The following is a 25,042-nucleotide window of genomic DNA, read 5'->3' as shown; positions in this document are numbered from 1 at the left end:
GCATTAATATGCGTTCTCCTCCTTTGATGGGTCGCGAAGACTTTATTACATTTGCTACATTCGAAGGAGCCAGTTTTATGCGACTCCTTGTGGGATAACATCGCCCTCCGATTTATAAATCCGCAGTCGCAAGTTTCACAGACGTAGTTTCTGTAATGCGTATGCATGTGTTCTAAGAGGATTTTGTATTTGTTGAACATAAGAGGGCAAATGGCGCATTGAAGCTCTTCGCCTCCAAACTTGAAGGGAATGATTTGATTCTTTACATCCGTATAGATGAGCTGCTTGTGTTCGTTTTGCAAATGGTCAAACAATCCTTCAACTGTGTCGATGCTTTTGTCACATAATTTACATTTTAATTGAGTTATATCAAGTTTAAGTATATAACCACTCGAGGTTTGTTTTTTCATGAATTTACTTCTATCTTCGGTATTACTATGTATCGTCAATGTATGATTTTTTAAATCGGAGGGATTTACAAAGTTATCTGTGCAGAAGCAACACATATAGGTGAACCCATCATGACTACGAATTGGCGTTGCATTTGAATTTGCTAGTATAACTTCTAAATTAGAACAATGTTTTTGTTTTTCTGATATTGGAGCAGGTTTTTCAATCTTTTTTATAGTTATGTTAGGCATTTTTGATAAAGCGGTTATATTTTTAGGAATCTTAGCTGGTCTTTTGACCTTCTTAGAAATCCCTTCCGCTTTTGATTTATTTAGTTTAGCTATAGTTACTTTATCATCGGAACTGGAAGTAGCTCTTTTTATTGTTTCAGACAGGCCTTTCAGTATAGTTGTATTGGGCATTTTAACGATAGCGGCTTTATTTTCTGGTATAAGAGTGACTCCTTTTATCAGTTCAGTTAGTCCTTTCAAGATAGTTGTCTTTGGCATTTTAACTATATCGGTTTTATTTTCTTTACACTTAACTTTCCTGACTTTACTAGTACGAATCTTCTTCGCATCGTCGGTTATTTCACTTTTGATGGTCAACTGCGGATTACCTACAAAACAAAACGATATAATTACTTTCGTCGACATTTATTAATATCTCAACACTAAATTTTCTTATTCTTTTACAAACAGGTTACTTATATACTTCTTTGCGTTCCATGAATAATGAAACAGATACATTGGTGGCTAGAAAATATGCTTAATTAAATTAATTTATGTCGAGTTGTTAATCATAAAGTTACTTTATTACTTATAGTAACTCATGTTCAAACACATTATACCACATAAGCACACTAAAACCCGAATCGGTATGTGTTGCACGTACACATTTGTGTACAAATTGGATAACATTTTGTTTTAAGTCGGTTTTTTTATCCTTTTGTTAATGTCTCTGTTTGTAGTTAGGATCTATCATAACATAAGCACGGCACCGACACCTTTACACGTGTGCATTCCGAGTACAAAAAAGTTGGCATAAACTTTATATAAGCAATAGGTGTACTTAATTTTCTTTTAGCAACGTTGCTGTAGATATGACAGCGTATCTGCTCTTTGAAAAATTTGTATGAGTGACATTGACGACGATTCAATTCGCGACCTAGAAGAATGTATATAAGATAGATTGTGTTTATATACTCAAATGCCGATATAAATAAAATAGGCATGATCTTAAAGGGCATCCTAAGACTACAGAAATATGCAGATTTGATTTTTAGCCTAATGAACAGGCATGAGGAGATGTGCAGGGTGAAAAGTCTACAGCCGTTAAAGGTCACCGAAGAAATGGAAACTTTGCATGTGAAAAAGACCAAAAGATTCCCGTGAGATTATTTCGCTGCGGTCCGGTGTACCCTGGAGGTGGAATGCGATGGTTCATATAAAACATAAGTGGTATTTATTCAGATGATTTTATTTCTTATTTTTATGACTAATAAACAACTGTATATTTTAACGATAAGGTCAAAACAAGGTGTTCAACCTGTAACAGAGGTTGCGTTTATATTTAAGATCAATCACCAGATGCATCCGTTCCAGCAAGTCTTTTGACTGCCGTGCTACCGACTGAACGCATTGGTTCGGAACGAAGAATGCTAGACGAATAAACGTTCTTATTTGTCGACCTCCCCGTGTATTGCACGCATGTGACCGCGCAAACTGCACTTTTGCACAAACGCCCGCCCACAGTGTTCGCATTTGAATCGCCTGTCGTCCGCGTGTATACGCATATGCTCCCGCAACGTATACATCCTCCCGAAAGCCTTCAGGCACACGTTGCATTGAAAATCCTTCTTTCCCGTGTGTTTCAACATGTGAATCTTCAATTGGAACCGATTGTAGAAGCTCATGCTGCATTCGGTGCATCGGTACTGTCGCTCCATCAAATGGTCTCTTTTGTTGTGGATTCTCAACGCGTTCTGGCTTGTGAACGTTCTCTCGCAAGCCATACATTTCCTTATCACCGGCGGTACGTTATGCACTTTCGTCATATGTCGATCTCTTTTATGATTAGTGTTAAATCGTTCCTCACAGTATCTACACTTGCTGCGTAAATTCTTATTCTTGTGCACCGAATATTCATGTAGCCTTTTCTTCTCGATACTTTTGAATACTTTTGGACATTCGTCGCACTTGAACGCACCCGTTTTGTGAGAGATCATGTGTCTGGATAAAATTTTACGATTAATGCACCCAGCGTTGCATATATCGCATACGTAGTTCCTGTAATGAGTGTTCATATGTTCCTGCAATCCTTTGAATTTACCAAAAGCAATACCGCATATAACGCACTTAAGCTGGTCGTCATCAAATTTGAAAGGCACTATATAATTTACCACTTCCATGTACATTATCTTTTTATGTACATTCTGCAGATGGTCGAAGAGTTCCTTAAGTGTTTTCATACCAAAGTCGCATAGTTTACATTTTAGCGCTGTGATATCAACTTTGAGGATAAAACCGTACGGGGATTGCTTCTTCATATAAAGATGTCTGTCTACTGAATCGTGAGAATTTAAGGTGTGTTCCTTTAGATCGGCTGGATCGGGATATTGGTTCGTGCAGAAACAGCAAACGTACCCGCTGCCTATATGATACCGTATAGGTGTCGCATTAGAATTTTCTAGCACGACCTTGAAATTATTATCGTGTTTCAGGAGATCCCGCATAGGAACATCGCTATTCTCTTTTGGTTTCTTCTTAGCGGTAAGTTTTAAATTATTGTCAATTGGCACAAACTCGATTTTAAATTGGTTTATATCTTTCTGCTTTCTATTTTTCGTTACCGTACTCTTGTCCAATTTGATAGATATCTCTCTTTTCGCTAACTGACGACCACCTACAAACAAAAGGAATGATTACTGTTTTTACGTATTCCATTTACTTTTAAACAATAAATTTTAATTTACAGATTGAGTATTCCAATTGTATGCAGGTGTCATCATTTATGTCCAATTCTTGATTGTAAGATCCTGAATTTTAAGTATCACGACATTATATTAAAATCGCTTAGCAAGCCTCGCCCCTGTGCTAATCTTTTAGTTATTATGTATCTTTTCGCCAAAGAACTCTGTGCCTTTTTGATGCATTTGAAAAAAGTAACATACGTAAATCCAAAAGAAACCCAAAAACTTATTTATATGATTTTATAAAAACATTATTATTTTGTAGAATCAAGAAAACCTAAAAATACTTCTTATTTATTGAGTTTCTTTCTCTCTAATTATATACCTAATAAAAAAATTATTTAAAAATTTGGACTGCAAATTTAAAGTACTTTAAATGAGCGGTATTCGTATTGCGTTGATGCAATTTTAAGTAACAAATGATGTTATTGCTTTTTAACCATTTATCTACACACTATTTTTGACTAACCGCTCCAAGGAACCCAGGAATATACCATGATAGCTTCATGTTTGTTTACACGTAGGTTGTGTTATAATAAAAGTTCAATTTTAACGTGTTCATAAACGATCAACGTTAAGTGAAAATTCTCATCGGATTCACAAATTGTCATCCTAGTCAAAAAATTCTCTTTCCGAGTCCAATGATTATTAATTTTCATGTTTTTAAGAATTCATAACTATATAATAGAAGAATAAAGTGTAAAAAAGCCAACTGTGAAAACTGCTTTCGAGAGGTCTTTATGAAATCAAATAAAATTACAGTCATGTTTATTGCTAGTTTATTAATAAAAAGTAACGAAAACCAATTTCCTAACTGAAAACAGAACCGCGTGAACGCCTATCAACGAAACAAAGTTGCCGTTAGTTAGTACAAACGGCAACTTTGTTTCGTCACAGCAAATTCACTTGCGGAATCGCCTAAACTCAACACTCCTGACCATGTTTTGCACGCATATGCCCACGCCAACTGCACTTTTGCACGAACGTCTGCCCGCAATATTCACACTTAAACCGCCTATCGTCCCGGTGTATACGCATGTGATCACGCAAAGTGCTTTTCCTGCCGTAACGCTTCAAGCAAACATCGCACTGGAAGTCCCTCCTTCCAGTGTGCTTCAACATATGGTCCTTCAGACAATTTGATTGGAAGAAGCTCTTGTCGCACACAGTACATTGGTGCCGTCTTTCTAGCAAATGGTCCCTCTGGATGTGCACCCTAAACGCTTTCCTCGTGGCGAAAATGCGATCGCAGGCGCTGCACTTTTGCGTTTTTTGCACTTGGTGCACTTCTAGCATGTGCTTCATCTTCTGATTGTAATCTTTGAACATCTCGTTGCACAGTCTGCACTTGTTTCTGTATCTGACCGGTTTGTGGGCGAATTTGATATGAAACTTCATCTTAGTCAATGTGCTGAACACTTCCGGGCACACGTTACACTTGAACGTGCCTTCTTTATGCTGATCCTGATGTACCAGCAACCTTTTACGGTTAACGAATCCAGCATCACAGTCATCGCAAACATAGTTTCTCGAATGTGTGTTCATATGTTCTAATAGTAGTTTGAATTTGTTGAATTGATTTGAACATATGCAACACTGTAAATTTTCCGTTCCAAATTTGAACGGTATCAAATTATTTTTGATGTCTGTGAATAGTCTTTTGTTGTGTAAATCTTTGAGATGATTCACTAAAGAGTCGATATTAATGATTCTCTGTTGGCAAACTTTACAGTGTAAATCGGTGATATCGACTTTGACATAAAAGGCGTTGAGGTCCCTTCGTTTAGTGAAGCTAGATTCCTCTATGCCTTTATGGTTGTCTATAGTATGCTTCTTCAAATCTGCTGGGTCTTTGTACACGTGTTCACAGTAACAGCATGAATAACCCATATCGGTTTGCGTACGTATGGGCGTTGCGTTCGACCACGTGAGTATCTCTCGAACATTGATCAAATGTTTGGACAACAGTTGGCCGCTTTGTCGTATTTCCTTCTTGGCTGTATCACTCTCATTTTTCACTTTCACTTTCGTCATAACGACTGGTTTACCTACAAAGAAAATTGGGAAATTTTAACTTTGTACTCGTTACTCTTTGAACTATAATTTTTATTGTTGCTGTTTTTTTTTTGCAAGCTCACGTTTTCTTATGAACGTCAGAATCCGAACGAGATCTGTTTGCAATTATTGTTCTGACTTTGGTTTTTTATTTTCGTCGACAAGTTTTTCTGCGATCTCAATTGGGCTCGATCCTCTTATTATCGATTTATATTTAGACATTTTAAAAAAAACACACTGTTAACTAAAATATATCTATTTGTATTATGTAATACTTAATAATATCATAAGTTTTGTTTTTGCCACACGCTAGTAGAAAACGCTTTAAAAGCACGCCTTTTGTAAACAGTTGTTTTAGGGTTGTACAATTAAGTTTTAAAAACCTTTTAGTGATGTGGACGCCTTTGCACCCTACCCTTCTGTTTTTCCTATTGTGTTTTGCTGCAATTAAGTGTTTTTTTTATTCTATTCTTTTATACCTTCTATTCGTAAAGTTAAAATTGGTGGTTCAATACAGATACTGAATTTATTGTCCGCATTTAAAATTTAAACTCCGCAGTGATTAGTAAAAAATTTGTCCGCTTGCAAACGTTTATAGTTATTGTCAAGTATGAACAAGTCCACAGAAAAAAATAACTTTTAGTTGCTAAGCATTTAATTTTGTTTTTCGTTTTTATCCGCTATCGAGCTTAAATGAAATGCTTATTCTTTTGTAATAAACGTTAGAGAATTAGAAATTCTAAAGATATATTAGACTCATAGATTCGGTAAAAGCTGTTTTTTTTTTTTTGTATTATACATCGTGTAACGGAATTATGAAATACTGTCGAAGGATGCATAAGTATATTTCATAAGGAACCACCCTGTAAAAATATCAAATCAAACGAAGCATATTTATTTTTACATTTAAACCAATTCAAAACAACATGCCTCTTAGTCATATGTAAACTCATTCACAACAGTATTTACTTATGACAATTGACAACCCTATTGAAGATAAAAGACCGACACGTGCAGAGTACGCACACTACGCGACGGGTACCTAATAAAGTGACAGGAGTGACTTGGTTTTACTTTTGCATGTGATGTTGGGCTGTATGTGATATATTTCAGTAAATATTATGGCGATGGGCAAAAACAATAAGCGTTTCGGTTTCAAAGACGAGTCTCAGAGACAGGAAATAATGTACCTCTGAAGCCTCACAAGTATTATTTCGACTTTCATTTTCACGTTGTATATAAAGAAGGGTTTGGTACAGAGCTACTTCTCGAATTCGGGTTATATGGAATAAAATAAATCAAATATGTACGGAATATTAATTTTAATAACTAAATTTTTATTTATGAGATAGTTACAATATTTTCATTAGTTTTAAGTAAAATGTTTTATAGCTATAAGTACCTAATTAAAAGAATGTCTTCTTGACTATAAAGCAACTAATCATTGCTTGACGCTAATAATTGTGGGCTATTCATTAAAAGTTGCTTAAAACTAAACACAACTTTAAGTAAACAATAGTTTAAGTAAACAAATGTTTAAGTAAACAATAGTTTAAGTAAACAGTAGCTTAAGTAAACAATAGTTTAAGTAAACAATAGTTTCAGTAAACAATAGTTTAAGTAAACAAAAGTTTAAGTAAACGAAAGTTTTATTAAACAAAAGTTTAACTAAACAGCTGGCACCATTAAGGTTGAACATACACAAAAACGAATACAGGCCGCCGGTATTTGTTTGCTCCTAATCAGCGGTCGGTTTCGACTATCGACACTGTAACGACAAAGTAAAATAGAATTTATGTGTATGATGCTATAGCTCAAATTCGCCCACTCCTCTTTCTAAATTCCTCTCTGCTCTTTGCTAAACTAATAACAGGATTACTGAATTTAAGACTATTTAATCGATGGCATTAGGTACATTTTGCTTTGACGTTATAGTGTTTCTATACTCGAACGCGACTATACTATTGCGAGAATGTAAAACTTATAACTAAGCGTACAGGCAACAGCCGCCGCCATCCAATTTGTATCGTCAGTCTACCTAAAGTTTATAAGAGTGCGGGCTGGCTAAGCTGTTAGCCAGCCCGCCAAACCCAAACGTTTGCGCAGAACCTTTATCTTTACCCAATGTAAATTGATACGTGACTAGCGGAAACAAGATATGTCCTGTCCATTACACGTTAGCCTTTTTCTTAAGTCGAACAGTTCTGACAGTCGTCCAAGATTGCGTCCAGCTTGCGACCAAGAATTTGATTTTTCGGATGGGTAGCTTAGAAACTAACCACCTTAAGGGTTATAACAACGTTCACAGAGGGGATGAGCTGGGTGGCCTTGAGAAGATCCCTAATGCTCGACGAAATCAGGGAGTGACGTCGACACGAGTGTGCCTCCTGCGAGGACTTCGACCTCAGCTCAGATCGACGTTTCTGAGTGGGCTTTTGGCTAGTCCAAAAGCCAGGGCTGCCCAACCTGGGCGCCGCAGAAAGTACCGAGGTACGTCTACTTCAGAATATTGAACAAAAATAATTAGTGCAGCGATGTTTTGTAGAATTTGTAGAAATCACTGAGAGCTCAGCCATCGCATTTATGAGCAAGTTTTATAAAGTTTATTTATAAATTTTAAATTTTATGTGCCTATTTGCCTGTTAAACTAGTATCCACCTATGAATTTCAACAAGCTAGGTTACACTACATTGGCGCTATGATAAATTTCTAAATTTGTAAGTGCACCGCGAGTTCAAAAAGGTTGAGAACCCCTGGACGGAAGCGACGTGGAAAAAACCACGTCCCGATTAAGTCAGAAAACGGTACCCTCATCATAACAGTAACAAAGAAACGCTTTAATATTAAACTAATGATATATATGATTCATGTACCATGAAAAGGTATTTCTTTTATATTCAACACCGAATGCCTTCACGTCCATATAAACATAATTTTGTACCGGTTAAACTTGAAAAATCTCTGCATTTTTTATTTTGTGTATTCTATTGCTTCATACTATCTATCGGTTGTTCAGTTTTGTGTTGCCAATACAAAAATCTGTAGCATCTGTTGCTATGGAATAAAGATTTACTAAGGCGGATAGCTCTAATTTGCCAATGACGTCACGAGTGCAGCCATGACACCCGGCGAGCTATTTCGGGGGGTTTCAAAAAAAATATATAATTCTTAGTTTTACAACAACGCTTTTAATTTCTGCAAGAATAAGGCATATTTGTATAACGTATATACTTCCGTACATCATAATTATGGCAGTTTTAGGGATTATTACTAAGACTCCGCAACACAACCGTCTGCTTGAAACAAATAATTAAATTATAATACAATTAATATTTAATCCCATAGAACAAACTTGATTCTATATGGTGATTCTATAGATAATGGTTTTGAAAACCCTCGTGCTTGCGAGGCCGACTCGCCATTGGGCTTTTTTTTTTTTTTTAATAAGTCGTTCCTATTGGAGAACATTGTGGATAGTTATTCGAACCTCTGAGCAATTCTTGTGAGTGAACGCTCGCTGGACGTAAACATGTACGCGGCTTTACTCAAAGGAATATCTTTAACAGTCTTAAAACAATAATACTTAACATAACTATAAAAGTTATACTGCACTCCACGTAGCCGTTACGATAACAATAATTCTGGAATACATCATCAGGAGTAGATTTTGCGACAAAGTGTAATACTTTAAACTATGTCATAATAAAACTTAACATAGGTTTTTTTACAAATCCCTTCCCTGTTATCCCGCAGGGCTAGCACGGGCAGGAGATAAAAATGTTATCCCCCGACACGGGATATAATTATATATATATATATATGTATATATATTATAACTCATATTTAAGTATTTATGGTATGTTAAAATATGGTATTAGTATATTTATTTTTTATATCTCTCAATAGTATTATTGTATTTGTGTAGTCTGGTTTATGTATTAGTATGTAGATTTGTATGTATGTGCTAAATAGTGTACCCCACCTATTGGTTTTTCTTTTTAGTTTCCCTAATCCTAAGGTTGCCTGGCAGAGATCGCTACTTAGCGATAAGGCCCTCTTTTGTATCCTGCTTCATTCTTCATGTGTTTGTTCTTTTTTTTGTCTCGTTTTTCTGAGTGGTGTACAAATGAAGGGTATAAATAAATAATTAACACCAAACACCCCCCCCCCCCCCCCCCCCCCCCGGTTGACATGGAACCAACATGGAATAAGAGAAGTTAACCCCCGTTTATTCAATAATATTAACAAATAATTAACAAATATATTATTAGGATATTATTTCCACTTGAGTTGATAAAGCTGTGGCAGAAGATACATTTTTATCCTTTCCCCGGGGAGATATTTGTCTCCATGAGCAGGAGAGCTGGCCGTGCTGGGATAAAAGAAAAGTCCTATGTTACTCTCCAAACTCCAACTCTATGCTCAAAAATCAGGTTGATCGATTGCTCAGTTAGGGTATGAAGGTTGGACAAACAAACAAACACAATTTCGCATTAATAATATTAGTTAAGATATTATGGAATATACGTAAGGAATATTATGACATAATTTTATATTTTTGTTATAGTGTGTTTACCTACACTTTGAGGAAACAACAACAAAACATATATAATTAAATTATTACAAAAAAATATAAAATTTTGAATGCTTATGGTAATTTAAAAACCATCAAGGTGGTTTTCATTATGTTAAATCCTAAAACATTAATACTCAATAGTATGGATTATTTTTCAAGGTCACATACATACTTTTTTGACAGAGTAACCAAAAAAGAGTTACGGATCATGCAGCTTCAGTCAAAAATAAACCTAGTTAGCCTAAGACGTCAAAAAAAAATCGTACATACAAATGCTTTGTAAGTATATGCACGATGCCATCTATCGAATCATTTTATAAGTAGATTTATTTTTATTCTTTATTCCTATTTAATTCTTATAATCGATTCTTATTAATATATTTTGTTGTTTAACTATTGGATATGGTGGAATTGTACAAAAGTTAGAATTTTTAAAAATAACGTCATTTTGGATAATTTAAAAATCTTAGCTTTTGATGGGCCTTGAAATCGTCGATCGTCGCACAATCCGAATAATACATTGCTTTCCAATGACATTTAAGTAAAAATATACACCTCAATTTGCTCTTATGTATAAAAAAGCGGATGATTTTATTATCTGCTGGGGACTATATATTTTCATATTTGAATTTAAAAGGTTTGCTTTGCCCAAATTCAAATTTCTGCAAGTAAACTCTCAGGGATTACGTTTGTTATCCAAATATATTTGTTTTGAAAACCACAAGAATGGGAGAAAAATCCATATCGTTTATAATAAATCAAGTTGCGATAATCTTGTGGATATTTTTCATGTGCACCTTCCAAGTCCACTTCTGGACAAAGCTGGACGAGCAGAATTCGCATTTAAACTGCCTTATGTTATCGTGTATATTCATGTGGTTCCGAAGCGTGTACTTCCTCGAGTATGCCTTATGGCAAACGTCGCATTTGTACTCCCTTATCGAGGAATGTTTCTCCAGATGCTTCTCCAGGTCCGACTGCAAGGAGAACTTCTGGTCGCAGTGGTCGCATTTGTGCTTTAACTCCGTATGGCTTCTCTTATTATGGTTGTACCAACGCGACCTTGTGTTGAACGTCCTCTTGCAGTAGTCGCATTTGATGGACAGAGGTTCAACTCCATGCACCTGGACCATGTGAGAACGTTTCTGGGCGTAACTGGCGAATCTCGCCTCGCAGTGAGGGCACTTGTTCCGTTTGGCAAGTCCATCGTTGTGCACAAATTTCTCGTGGTCTAACCTCTTGCGGTTCGTACTGTAAATTTTTGGGCATTGAGTGCACTTGAACTCGCCGGTCCTATGTTTAAGAGCGTGCCTATTGAGCAACTGTTTATTAACGTAAGTGGCGTTGCAAATGTCGCAAACATAATTAGTGTAGTGTATATTCATGTGCTCCTGGACGTGTTTAAAATGCTCGAACACTTTCGGACAGTAGAGACAGTGGAATTTGCTCTCGACGTATTTGAAAGGCAGAATGTGATTCGGGATATCGGTGTGTATAGCTTTTTTATGATCGGTAGCTAAATGCTCCATCAAATCTTCGAGGCTATCGATCTTGTTGTAGCATATGAGACAGTATAAATTTGTTATGTCCAGTTTGACGAGGAAATTTCTCGAAGTGTATCCCTCCATGCAGGAGGATTTGTCTATTTCATCGTGGTCTTCGAGAACGTGTTCTTTCAAATCGGGTACTTGCGGATATAGTTTTGGGCAGAGCATGCATACGTATCCGGTACCGTCGTAGTGTCGTATGGGTGTTGCAGTGGAGTGCAACATTATAGTTCTAATGTTCTTCAAATGCTTCACCAGTTCAGCGGCACCGTCTGATTTAGACGTTTTATCGGACATATATCTCTTTTTAATAACCGGTATAGGTTTAACGCGTGTTTGGCTGGAGCCTTGACCTACATTTGCTGTGAGATTCTCTGGTTTCTTTTCTACTGGTCCCGGTTCTTTCGGATCATATTCTATGGTTATACGGTCCTCTTCGTTATCTGAGGCCGGTTCTTGTTTCACTACTACTTCTAATTTCAGGTTGCTCTTGCCACCTACAAAGAAAAGTAGTAGGTTAAATATCTCAACTCACATGAACCGTCTGTGTTTTGTTATATCATATATTAACAGTATGATAGGACATCCATGATCAAATATTGACATCGAGGCCCATAAATCTTATGTGGCCGGCTTTAATAACAAATTTCATTTAGGTATTTTGTACGGGTTTTAATTACTTAACAGGTGTTTAGATGATTTCAACCTTTAGCTTTTAACGAAGTAGTTTTGCAACGTTCCGTATAAGAGTAAATTGTTTTGTAAATGTTTAAACATTCTTGGTATTTATCAAGTATTTATGGATCAATCTCCTCTGACTGAAGGTTATTATTATCTTCATGATCAGCCCATATCCTACTGCCAAGAACCCTCCTGTCTCCCACAACTGTTAACTTTATTTATAGAGAGGCTTACGCATAAAGACAATCATAACCAACGTAACGTAAAGCAAGGTCAAAGTTGGGAAAATTAAGTATTACTTAAACGATAAAAATCTTGAATATGAATAGCTCTAACTTCATGGCTAAATGTTAAATGACTGTGAGGTGAGGTGGTGATAACAAAAAAAATACCCAGCTAAGTTTGTTGTGAGCTCTTTTCTAAGACCGGGCCACGTTTGGAACCCTGTTAGCTTTAGGTTTTGCAAACGAATTTATCACCTCACAATTATGTAAACATATAGATATGTATGAATGCTTCATATATGTTCTGTGATAGGCACACATGAAAAAAGAATTTATGAATTTGGTTTCAAAACCCTTTATAAATTCACCAGCGATCGTCTAGCAAATAGTAATAGTCTAGTTCGACTACGGGTTACGAGGGCCTGGGTTTGTTTGTAGCAAAATTTTACCATAAATTAATTTCAGATAATTCGCGGTGTTTAGCCATGTGCCTCGGAGAGCACGCTATGAGTCCCGGTTTGTTATCAATAATATGTAGTTATAAGCGTTGAAGCCACACCCACATTTGTAGCGTTGTAGGTCTATACTCTAAAACTATTTCCTATGGGAGTGAATGCTTACACTGAATGTATAATGACGAATGAGATGTCTTTCAAAAAGTTCAAAGTTTGTATTAAACGTAAGCTTATAGAAAAGTTTTACTACAGTATAAAGGACTACGTAATCGATAAAAAAGCTTGGGTGTCAATCATTGCTCTAAACAGGTTGCTCTTCTTAAAATTTTAAATGTCAATGCGAGATGGTGAAAACAAAAAAAAAAACACCCGGCTAAGTTTGTTGTGGGCTTCTTCTTAGACCAGGACGCGTTTAGAACCCTCGTAGCTTTAGTTTTAAGTTTACGAATATGGTAATCGCCATCATCTCAGTACCGTGTAATTCTCATGTACGCATCAAAAGTGTCACCTATGGGCCTATTTGAATAAAGATATTTTTGACTTTGACTTTGATATTGAGTAAACACCAAGGTCAACCTCTAAATCAGACCGCGAAACACAAATTCTGAAGAGACAATGACACAGAAACGTTCATTATAGTTATTACATTATTATACTATAAATTTAGCTCTTACAATTAAAACCAATGATGAGATCAGTAAGTAATAAAAAATTATCTATAACACTCGTACAGGACATAAGTTTACTCTATTAAGCTAAACTACTTTTATGCTACTATATAAAGGAAAGGGGTGACAAACTTATGGCACGTATATCACTTGATAAAATAATTATTTTTGTGCTTATGTGAAAGTTCCTTTTCATATTAATTTTTATTGTATAAAAAAACTTTCTTGTTTACTTCTGATTATAGGATCTTTATAAAAAAAATGTGGTGGGGAAAACGACGAGGCCAAAAGCGACGAAACGCACCACTGACTTTTCGGAGTTATGTGCGCTATTTCAATATCACTTGCTTTTACGGTGTAGGAAAACTTCAAGAGGAAACCTGCATGCCTGAGAGTTCTCGTAATGTTCGCAACAACATGTTAAGTCTACCAATCCGCACTTGGCCAACGTGGTGCACCCGGTACCCGGCCCATAGTTGGTTGATATGTGATATGTTGATAACTCTTGGCCAAATACCAACCTTGGTTAGACCAAACTATTTAGAAATCACGAATTCCCAAAATACCGGGGATCAAGCCCGTGAACTTACTAAGTTTTAAGACCACCAGATATGGTCAAAAACTAAATATAAATAAACCTATTCAAGTGTCGCTCCTACCAAATAAAAGAGAACCACTCATAAATCGGATAAGAAACCACAGAGAAATCATTGTATAAAGTTTAAAACAAAACTTGAAAAGCTGATCCTTTTTAAAGAGTCTGTTAAAATTATCCTACAGTTCGCCACCCCTGCATACAATACAAACGCAATGACTGCCCCTCGGTCAGCGATGTACGATATGATTTATACGTGCTCATTTTCATTAAAATTATGTTTGCGAATCTTATATGTTGTTTTCCTAGCACCAAAAATGGTAGGTAGGAGAAGAGATGTACTGAACAGCATACATTTCACAGAGAAAACAATATGACTTGAACAAAACGTGAGTACAGACGGTCTTTAGCGTAACGAGACATTACCCCCGCTTAGCGTAACGGACAAAACACAAATTTTTGATGAGGTTACTAAAATATTTTTATGGGTAATGTACATTTGAATTGAAATTTAACAATGCCTTGTTAAATTATAATTTAACACAACACCATTAAATTTCGCAGAATTAACGCAGAATTTATTTTTGTCGGTTACCTCCTTTAAGCTGCAGACAGAAACGGCTTGAATTGTCGAATCTGTTGCCGTGCGCATAAAAAAAGCTCAATACAATCAGAAAGTAGAATATTTGCATACCTATCTTTAAATAAATCCTATTTTCATTAAAACAAATGCAAACCAATACTGACAAATGTTTATAATCTGACTCATACTAAGTTTAACTGCTTATCTTCGCTCTGGCACATGTCTCTCTCGCACATCCTTGACGAAAGGCAGTCTGAATCTAAACAGGAAACTCACATCTAAAGTCGAAAGAAAACTACGTAGATTTGTTATGCTTATTCTGCATATGGAACTTCACGCTAAACTTCTGGCTGAAGGTGCGTTCACACAACTCGCACTTGTATCTTTTTGCAATTTTCGCGTGCCTCTTCAAATGCTCTCGCAACGTGTGCTTCCTCACGTACGCCTTCTGGCATATGTCGCATATATACTCCTGGGGCGGCACATAATGTTTCAACTTGTGCTTCTCTAACTCCACCTCCGTGTAGAAGCTTAGATGGCATTCCGAGCAGGGATAAGCGCATTCCATGTGAACACGTCGCGTATGGTATCTTAATCTGGCACGCGTGCCGAATATCTCATCGCAAACATCACATTTCACCAGCAGAGGTTCAGCTCCGTGCTCTTCCGCCATATGGGAACGTTTCTGCGCGTAGTTGGTAAACTTCTCCTGGCAATAGGGGCACTTCTTCCTCTTATAATCACCAACGTGGACAAACTTCTCGTGGTTTAGTTTCTTGCGGTTCGTGTCGAAAATTTTCGGGCACAGACTGCACTTGAAATCGCCCTTCTTGTGTCTGTTCGCGTGGTTCTGCAACGTACGCTTGTTGACGAAGGACGCGTTGCACGTAGTGCAGAAGTAGTTCTGGTAGTGAACACTCATATGCTCCGCCACCAACTTGAAATGCTCGAAATTCCTCTCGCACTGTACGCAATTGAAACCATTCCCGACAAAACGGAACGGCAGGATGTGATTCGGGATATCAGTGTGCAATTCTTTGCCGTGCACCGATTTAAGGTGATCGAATAACTCATCGAAGCTCTCAATATAAGTATGGCAGATTAGACAGCAAAGATTCGTTATGTCTAGTCTAACAACATAAGAGGTTAATCTATGCCCTTCCATAAAAGAAGACTTGTCGATTTCATCGTGTTCGTCTAGCACGTGTGCTTTCAACTCCGACGGTACTGGATAAGTCTCTGGACACAAAGCGCATATATAGTTTGCGCCATCGTGATACCTTATGGGAGTTGCGTTAGTGTGCAACAATATCGTACTTATATTTCTCAGGTGCTTTTCCATTTCAATCTTTTGTTCCTTTCTCGCTTTCTTTTCTAAAGCTTTCTTTTCAAGTAGTTGATCATTGTCCACTGGTTCTATTTTAATTTGCACCGTATTTCTCTCGTCGTTTTCGGTGTCAGAGATCGGTTCCGATTTGATACTGATCTCAATGAAACTCTTTTCTGTCTCGACACCTACAAAGAAAAGCACTAAATTAAAATTCTCAACTTGAGCATTGGTTTTAATTTGATCATTCACTATAGCTACCGGTGTTTTGGTATGGAACATTGCGTACATGCTTGCTTATTTATTGGTTTAATTTAATTGCACAAATATTTGAAAACCGACGTTTAAAACTTAAAGAACAAAAAAATTAAAGCTACGAATAATAAAATCCTATAACATTGTCATCATTTAACACGCAATTTAGCAGAAACATGATTGTTTTAATCTTAATACTATTTTATTTTGGCATTTTAGTTTTTTTTTTGTGGATTTTTGGTGACAAACTAGTGTACGTTCGGAAACCATAAAACTATACTTTTAACTGAAGAATATAATCATTTTTAAAAGAGGACGTTTCAAAAGATTGCCTAAACAGGCCTATAACAGGAACGTTTATTTAGGATAACGCAAATGGCAAGTCCCTCAGGAATCCTACAATTCATTATAAATAAAAAATTCGCAATACAGCTCGATTATTTATTACACAAATCGCATTCAATAATAACTGACAACATCAAAATCGATACTAACGCTACACTTCTAATCAAATCACTTAGATTCATTTTGAGCCATAATAGTATTTTTGGATATGCCATGATTCTTTTTCATATGTTTCCTTCTACTATTCTGGGTGGCATACGCCTTTCCGCAGACGTCGCATTTGAATTTCCTCTCATTTGTGTGGGTGGCCATGTAATGCCCGAGCATGTGACGTTTTATAAAGAACCCCATGCTACACACAGAACACTCATATGGCCGTTCCTTCAAATGCACGCTCCGTATGTGCAGCATCAAATTCGACTTCAAGTTGAACTTCTTATCGCATTTATCACACTTGATGCCTTCAACTTTGTGCACCTGCATCATGTGTCTCGTTTTCTGGTAGTAGTTTTTGAATCTCGCTTTGCATATTTGGCATACGCTGTCGCCGGCGATGCCTTTATGTTCAGTGTTGACGTGGGCTTTTTTCTTCGACTCCGCCGCGAAAATCATGCCACAGTGTTTACAAGTGAAGCTCGATTTCTTCTTTCCGTGAGTCGTTTCGTGCCTGTTGAGACGAAAGCTGTTCACGAATCCCGCGCCGCATATCGTGCATATGAAATTTCTGTAGTGCACATTCATGTGCTGCATCAATAGTTTCATGTTATGAAATACCTCGGTGCATAGGCAGCATTTTATTTGCTGCTCGTTGGTTAATTTGAACGGTTGGAAATAGTCTGTTATGCCTAAATAATACTTCTTATCGTGTTCCTTGACTAGATGTTCGCCGAGTATGCTTATGCTGTCCATGGGATGGTCGCAGATAATGCATTTTAAATCGACTATGTCTAAAAAGGCTACAAAGCTGCTCATTCCTGAGCCGATTTTGTATGTCGGTTTTTCTTTAGCGTGGTCGTAGTGCGTATGCTGTCTTAGTAGGTTAGGGTCGGGGTAAGTTTTAAAGCAATAGGCGCAGACGTATCCCGCGTCATTTCTATCCTTGAAGGGGGTTGCATTAGAAAATTTAAGGAGGGTAGTTAGATTGTGCCACTGTTTCTGCATCTCTGGGGGATGCTTTTCGCGGTATACTAGATTATCGTACGCGTCGGACTCAGCCGGCCCGGTTTCGTCTGTGACGGCCGCTTTTCTTTTTTTTCGGGCTCCGATGAGGCCTATAAAAGAAAAATAACCAGTGACACGCCTTTCTGTGGGACATTCAAACGTTTTCAATCTTACTTCTTCCGTTAAATCAATCAACTAGACATTATTATTGTGGCAATTTTTACTCACAACAGATTGCGCTCATTAGGCGTAAAATAATTAATAAAGCGTGAGGAATTTTTCATTTCACAAGATTGCGCTGTTCTTCAAAAGTAAATAAGGGCGAAGTCAATCGTCTACTAGACAATATTGCTGTAACAAATTTTGTACAGCAATGTCTGTCTGACTCAGTCAGTACAACAGATGGCGCTCATTGCGCGTAAAAATAAATTAATGTAACGTGAGTAACTTTTCAGTTCAAAGATGGCGCTGTTCTACAAAGTATATAAATAAGCGAGAATCAATCGTCTACTAAACAATAATGTTGTGGCAATTTTGCTTAGTCAGTTCAACAGATGGCGCTCATTGCGCGTAATTATTAATGAATATAGCGTGAGTAACTTTTAAGTTCACGAGAACTGTTTGTTGAGTGACTGTTTTTTCAAAAGTAAAGTCGGCGCGAAAACAATCAGCTACTAGATAATAATGTTGTATTGCAATTGTTGTAGACTGTTCAACAGATGGCGCTGCCATTGCGCGTAAATTGTTTAGCGTATAGCGAATTATGTCTTTTTGTTATATAAGATGGCGCTGTTTCTTTTAAAAGGTATTGCTAACTGTAAATTATTTCATTCCATTTCAGAAGTTATCTCTTTTCCTTCTATTGTTATAATACTTTCATTATTATCTTACTATCTAACATAAAGTTATTAAGTATATGTCTTTTTATTTAGAAAACTACGTTATTTTACGTCATATGGAAAACTTTGGCTTAAACGTGAACTCGTTACTAGAATATGGATTTTTGGGTTTTTCTGGTTTCAAAGGTTAAATTGAATAAGCCTACATTTTAGATAGGTCTAGTATACCATTTTCATTGGCCGCATTTTTATATTTACAAAAAAAAACAGCAATTTACGGTACAGTTCTTTATTTAAAAAACAACAAAATGATCAGTAAAAATAGTTTTAAAATAAACACAAAATGCAAATGTAATCTTTCGAATATTGGTCCAAAGTCTGCAGCAGACAAATCTCTTATCTAAATGGACAGGTCTAAAAATAAAGATAACTGTACAAAAGGATAGCGCTACTTTTAAAACAATGTTAAAATATAGTACTACTTTTAGAAATGTCTATTTAGTTTAGTTATTTAGGTGCAACAGGATTCGTACTAATATAGACAAAATGTTCGTCATTATTAAAAGTTTCAATTTCAATACATTATACAACGTTCACACATAGGTTAAAGTAAAAAAAAAATTTGTTACATTTTCTTTTTTTAAAGAAGCCTTTATTAAAATAAGATTTTTTGAGATGTGATAAAATTACTGCACAAGTCGATGATGAGAAGTTATCTTTTGCACTGTTTACATTAGTGTATCTTGGCAAGTGGTAAAATACAAGGATGTTATTAATTCCCATACCCGTGGGACCGGTCAACTTCTATTGGATAAAAATAAAACAGTTTTAAGGCAGTATCCGCTACCCTTTTACATACTGGCAGTACCCGCATTTATGAAGCTTGCTAATGTGTTTTTTTTTTTTTTCATTAAAATAGTTTATGGGTCTGACAATGAGATAAATTTGCCTTTATCCCGGAAAAATAAACGATTGTATCAAAGTCAATTATTCATTCAATAATTGGTCACGTGATATAAAGCGCACCATTCAATTATTTAACTCCAAAGTAAATCGGCGTGGAGAGTGCAAAATACAAGCGTACACAGATTACAAGCGCGTAGTGTTATTTCTATTGCATTCGTCTTGGCTATTTCCGGAAAATTCGAATTCGAATTCAAAACGAGTCTATCAAAGTCAAAGACTTCCCACTCATTCGTTCAATCCTGTGACTTTAGTTTTTTTAGTCCAATCGGCGTTGAGCGTGCAAAGTACTCAAGGGTACACCGAAAACACAAGCGCGTAATGTTATTTCTATTCCATTCGACTTGTCAATTTAGATACAAAATAAGCGATTCACGGAAACTGATTCCTAACTTTCTCGGCCAACGCTTTCTTCTTATTTTCCGTTGCGATTTGTTTGAGCGTCATCTCCCTGTCGTCTATCAAGTGTTTAACGTCATCAAACTCTTTGAATATGTCAAGGTCATCTTGATGAAGTTTCACATGGCTCTTCAGACTGCTCTTCTGCATGAAGGTCTTCTTGCAGACCTCGCATTGGAACCTCTTGTCGTCCTCGTGCAGCTTCATATGCTCTCTTAAAGTCCGCATCCTCGAGAATGCCTTTCCGCAGACGTCGCATGAGCAATTCTCGCCACCAGTATGCCGGGTCATGTGGTCGACGAGACCTCGCTTCGAGAAGAACTTCGCGTTGCATTTGTCGCACAGGAAACTCCTCTGCTGCAAATGGTGATGCCTTATATGCCTGTTGAGCTCGAACTTCTTCTTGTAGCTCTTGTTGCATGCGTTGCAGGGGTAGACCACCGGGGCCTCGTTGTGGACTTTCACCAAATGCTCGCTGCGATCGTAATAACTGACGAAGATCTCCGGACAGTGGGGGCATTTGTTCCTCAGCCACCCACCCGTGTGGACACCCTTTTCGTGGTTGCGCTTCTTCGTGAGCGATGTGTAGGATTTATCACAGAAGTCGCACGGGAAATTACCCTGGTAATGTGTCTTCCCGTGTTTCCTTAGTGCCGCTATTGTGATGTAGCCCGCACCGCATTTCTTGCAGCAGTAGTTCCTGTAATGACTGCTCATATGGTGGTAGAGGTTCTTAAAAGAGATGTGGACAACTGAGCAAATAACGCACGTGAAGTTCTGCCCGTTCTCCAGCCGGAACGGCAGGATTATGTCCTTTATGTTCTTGTTTATGGTTTTATTGTGGTCGTTAACTAAATGCTCTTTGAGTTCGTTGAGATCTTTCATCGTATAATCGCAGATGTTGCAGCACAGATCGGTGATGTCTATTTTTATTGGATTATAGCTCAATTTATAGTCTAGCATTGTGTTGATTTTGTCTTTTTCGGTTTGCTGAGCCGTATGTGATCGCAGTTCGTCGATAGTTTGAAAGTATTTCGCGCAGTAGAGGCAGGAGAAACCCCTCATGGTCTTGTCTCTAAAAGGGCTCGCGTTGGAGAACTGAAGGATTGACGTGAGGTTCACCCTGTGCTCAATTCGCTCGGGTGTTGCGCTTACGTCCGATTTCTTTTTCTTTTTCTTTCTCTTCGGCTCGCCGTCCGTTCCTATAACAGAAACGAGCACATCTGTATTATCTTCGTCCATTCGCGTGTGTTTAATTTCTGTTATATTATCTTCTCGGACGGTCGAGCTCGGTTTTTCGGGGGTTTTTTTTTGCTTTTGGGTTTAATTAGTTTTGTTTATGTGTCCGTTGTTTTAGTAGTCGTTGGTTTTAAATAAAACGCTGTAAATAATTGTTCACTTTTTATCATTTATTCAATAAGCACTGCCAAAGTCATCATCATATCAACCCATTGGTGGACGCCACAAGTCTTTGAGAATATTATGGAGAACTCTCAGGCCTGCAGGTTTCCTCACGATGTTTTCCTTCACCGTTGAAGTGATATTTTAATCGCTTAAAACGCACAAAAGTTAGCGGTGCGTGCTGTGATTCAAACACGGTCCCTCGAAAGTGAAACCGAAGCCCTTATCGCTTTCACCGCTTCGCACTTAGCACTGTACAAAATATTTATCCACTTAAAATTAAAGCAGTCACAAAACAATCAATATATGAAACATTTTATATATGAAGATAGATTGTTGTAAAACGACAGCTACAACTATAAGATATGAAATGCAATGCTTTCTGATTGGCTGTCACCATTCCGTTATTGGCTAAAATGTGAAAATTAAACGATTTTAACAAAAAGAACAATAAATGGTAATATGATAAATAGGTTACGCAATTGATGTCCAAATCTACGTTACCATTTGTTCAGAGTTACAAACATCTAATATTATAAGATTTTCTCTCGATATACAAGGTTAAATAAAAAAAATACAGAAAGCTTTGGGCAATGTACAATCATTGTCCTATACAGTTCCTAATACCAACAACTTTTGTTTTAAGACTTTCCAAAATTATAAATCATGTTAAGTCTGTACAGACATTACACTGTGAAACTAAATGTATGTGATTCGACAAAGTAGACTACAACGACAACCGCACTGTAGATCCTTGGTTTGCGCACTGTTGCTGATGTTATATAACAGAGTAGAAACAAGTAGAGTATCTCTGTTAAATATTTAATATTTCACAAACAAAAAGACGTAGAACAAAAGTTGTTTGTTTCAATATAAACAACTATACGTCAAGAGCTTTCTCGTATTTTTTATTAAACCCTGTATAATTTAATCGATAATATGAAGGGATTAACAGTAACAGTTTATAGTTATATAATTCATAGCTTGAAGACTATAAATATTAATGTTATTATATTCCTAATCGTCGCGCTGAGATGCCACAAAGTATGTACGTAAATACAATAGTTAAGATAAAAACACGAAGATCATTGTTTTGCCATTAGCCAAAACCAAAACAAGTATGTCTCAAAGTTACAAGAATACTCGCTGTACCGACTTCATGTAACATTTGATAACAGCGAGAGGAAAAAGATAAGAACATAAAACATTACATTTAATTTATAGGGGATCCTCTCAGAGCTGAACAAAGGCGATTAAGTTTTAAAAAAACAAGTCCTGTATACTACTTACTCTTTCTTATAAATGTTGACTTTGCAATAAATAATTGTAAACAATTAACATTCATTGTAAAGTCAACATCTCCTATAAGAAAGAGTAGTTAGAGTAGGAGGAGAGTAGTAAGAGGAGTATAAGGATTGGAGAAATTAAAAATTACACCATACAGATTCTCCCGCTTTTCTCGAAGTATAACAAATTAAGCTTAATTTTCAGAATTATGTGTTACTACTATCTGATGTTTTACCGGAAAAGAATACGAAACTATACGGGAGTCCATCTGCAAAAATTCTCATCCTAAATAAGACAAGGTATAAGATAAGAAATTATTGCGACGCAGCGGATTCATAAAATAATAAGTCTTCTGCCGAGATCTATAGAGCATATTTTACCTTGGCTGAGCTTTTGTTTAGAGTTAAAAAGACACAAATTCAGACACATAATTTTGTATCGTTTCAACTGCTTCTCAGCTAATGAGCTAATAAATGTTAATAAACTATGTACCCGTCCTCAACCGACTGAAGGGAAATATTATTCCTAATTCTCAACAAAATTAATGGACTAATATCGAGGGACTTCATTGATTAGTTTTTTAATATTTAAATTTTTTTTTTTTGGATAAATACAATACCATCCAAATTTCAGGACATACGAAATGTAACACAACAGATCCTACATCCTTATAATTGTGTGATTTAAAAAAAACAGTCTACTATTTCTGGTGGCATAAATGAGGGTAATATTAAAGTTTTCGTATAGTGTACCGCAAAACTGCACTTACCTTCCATAACTTCCTAACTTCAGTAAATAGCAAAACGTTTCCGCTGTCTTCTTCGACTCAACTCATTCCTCTTCGTAACTCTTTCTCTATCTTCATAAAACACTTTGTGTACTTCCATAATATCTTGTTGTTTTTTTTTATATATAAAAATTTCGTTCGTTGTGTTATCGGAATATCGCATTTGTTATTTAATTTATATTATTGTATATTTCGTTGTTATTGTCTATTAGTTTGCGGAGAAATCTTTGGAATTGTTGTCGGAGTAGAGTAAAGCAAGTAAATGTTCGTAAACAAAGGCGAACGAAAATAATGAATACAAAAGAACACTGTTGGTATTTGTGTCCATGTTGAGTTGTTTTGATCCTAATAGTTTTAGTTTTCTTAAGCTTAAAGGAAAATCCTACTTATGTACACGAGATAAGAGTTTCTATACGAATTACTCCGCACGTAAGTTTTAAGCGACACTATCAAGGTGTGATAACAAAAATAATAACTGAGATCATCGTCATCTCCTTTGCTTAGTCGTACCATATTGGCGCGCGACGAGATAATTATGTTTAACCATTTTCTCGTCAAAATCGAACGAGAAAATGGTAGACATATTTTTTTCAAGACTTTAAAGCTACGCTTTGAATCCTCCTAGCTTTAATTTCAAGATGACGAATATCGTTATCACCATCACAACCATTTGGGAATATAACTTTTGAGTTTTGGTTCAAATACAAACGTCGCTTGTCACACCCCTATAGAGTTATTTTACGGGTTGGACGTAAAACGTTGGTAGAAAATTAGAGAAGGATTAGTATGCTTTGACAGTTAAATTGACACTTTTCTAACAAATAATTGACAGTATTACAAGATTATAGACGAAAAAAAATTCATCGAATAACTAGGGAAAGTTAAATAGTTTTTTTTTTTTTATATTAACCTTCGAGAGGTTTAATTGTTTTTTTTTTATCGCTATTGCTTCACGCATTAAGCCTGTGGAATCTTCTCGTACATAATACAGCTAAGAACCAATATACGATAAAAAGACATTATACGTGTAGAATTCCTACGTTCTTAAAACTAATTTTCATTACGCATTTTCTGTAATGTAAACTAGTCTTAAGGAGATCCTACACATATAAAGTTTTTTTTTTAATCGTATATTTGTTCTTAGCTGTATTATGTACGAAAAGATTTATGTACATTGCCTACCAGGGTAAAAACCTTATGCACGCCACTATCCAAGAGGGGTTTAATATTCCTTACTTCTTTTTAAGGAATTATAAATAAGTTAAGAGCGGTTCCCCGCGCTTCTGTCGGCTCACAATTTCCTATAAACAGATACCTATACAAACTAGTTATTAAACAATCAACAAATGAAAGCAAAAATGCATTCAAAATCAGTTCAGCAGTTTATGCCGTGATCAAGATATAATGTACATACTAACATCTCCGTTAAGTTTCACATCACACCTCTTGGATGTTTTGATGCTCGTACCGTAACGTTAAGTCGCGTTACGGTACGACTGACTCTTCAAGGTTGGTAGGTTGGCAGTACCTGCT

At 36.4% G+C, this 25,042-nt stretch overlaps 1 protein-coding gene across 5 annotated transcripts in view; it reads right to left on the bottom strand.

Moving 5' to 3' along the window:
* Window positions 1-25,042, bottom strand: part of LOC120635131 (zinc finger protein 91-like) — a 101,020-nt gene that overhangs the window by 61,933 nt on the left and 14,045 nt on the right. Inside the window, exons 5-6 of one of the 5 annotated variants that reach the window (XM_039906063.1) lie at window positions 15,022-16,260; window positions 11,961-12,036 (exon numbers count right to left, since the gene is read on the bottom strand). The exons of 1 other annotated variant lie outside the window; for it this stretch is intronic. In XM_039906063.1, coding sequence (XP_039761997.1) covers window positions 15,041-16,260 — 1,220 coding nt within the window. In that variant the 3' untranslated portion in view covers window positions 11,961-12,036; window positions 15,022-15,040. Of the gene's footprint in view, window positions 1-9,678; window positions 12,037-14,544; window positions 16,261-18,987; window positions 21,237-25,042 lie in introns of those variants that run through there. 3 more of the 5 variants (XM_039906060.1, XM_039906062.1, XM_039906061.1) reach the window with 3 other exon arrangements.

The sequence above is a fragment of the Pararge aegeria genome, chromosome 26 (genome assembly GCF_905163445.1).
Source record: "Pararge aegeria chromosome 26, ilParAegt1.1, whole genome shotgun sequence".
In the NCBI taxonomy this organism is placed as follows: Eukaryota; Metazoa; Arthropoda; class Insecta; order Lepidoptera; family Nymphalidae; genus Pararge; species Pararge aegeria.
Note: the sequence above shows the minus strand (reverse complement) of the source record. Positions and strands in the feature narration are given on the sequence as shown.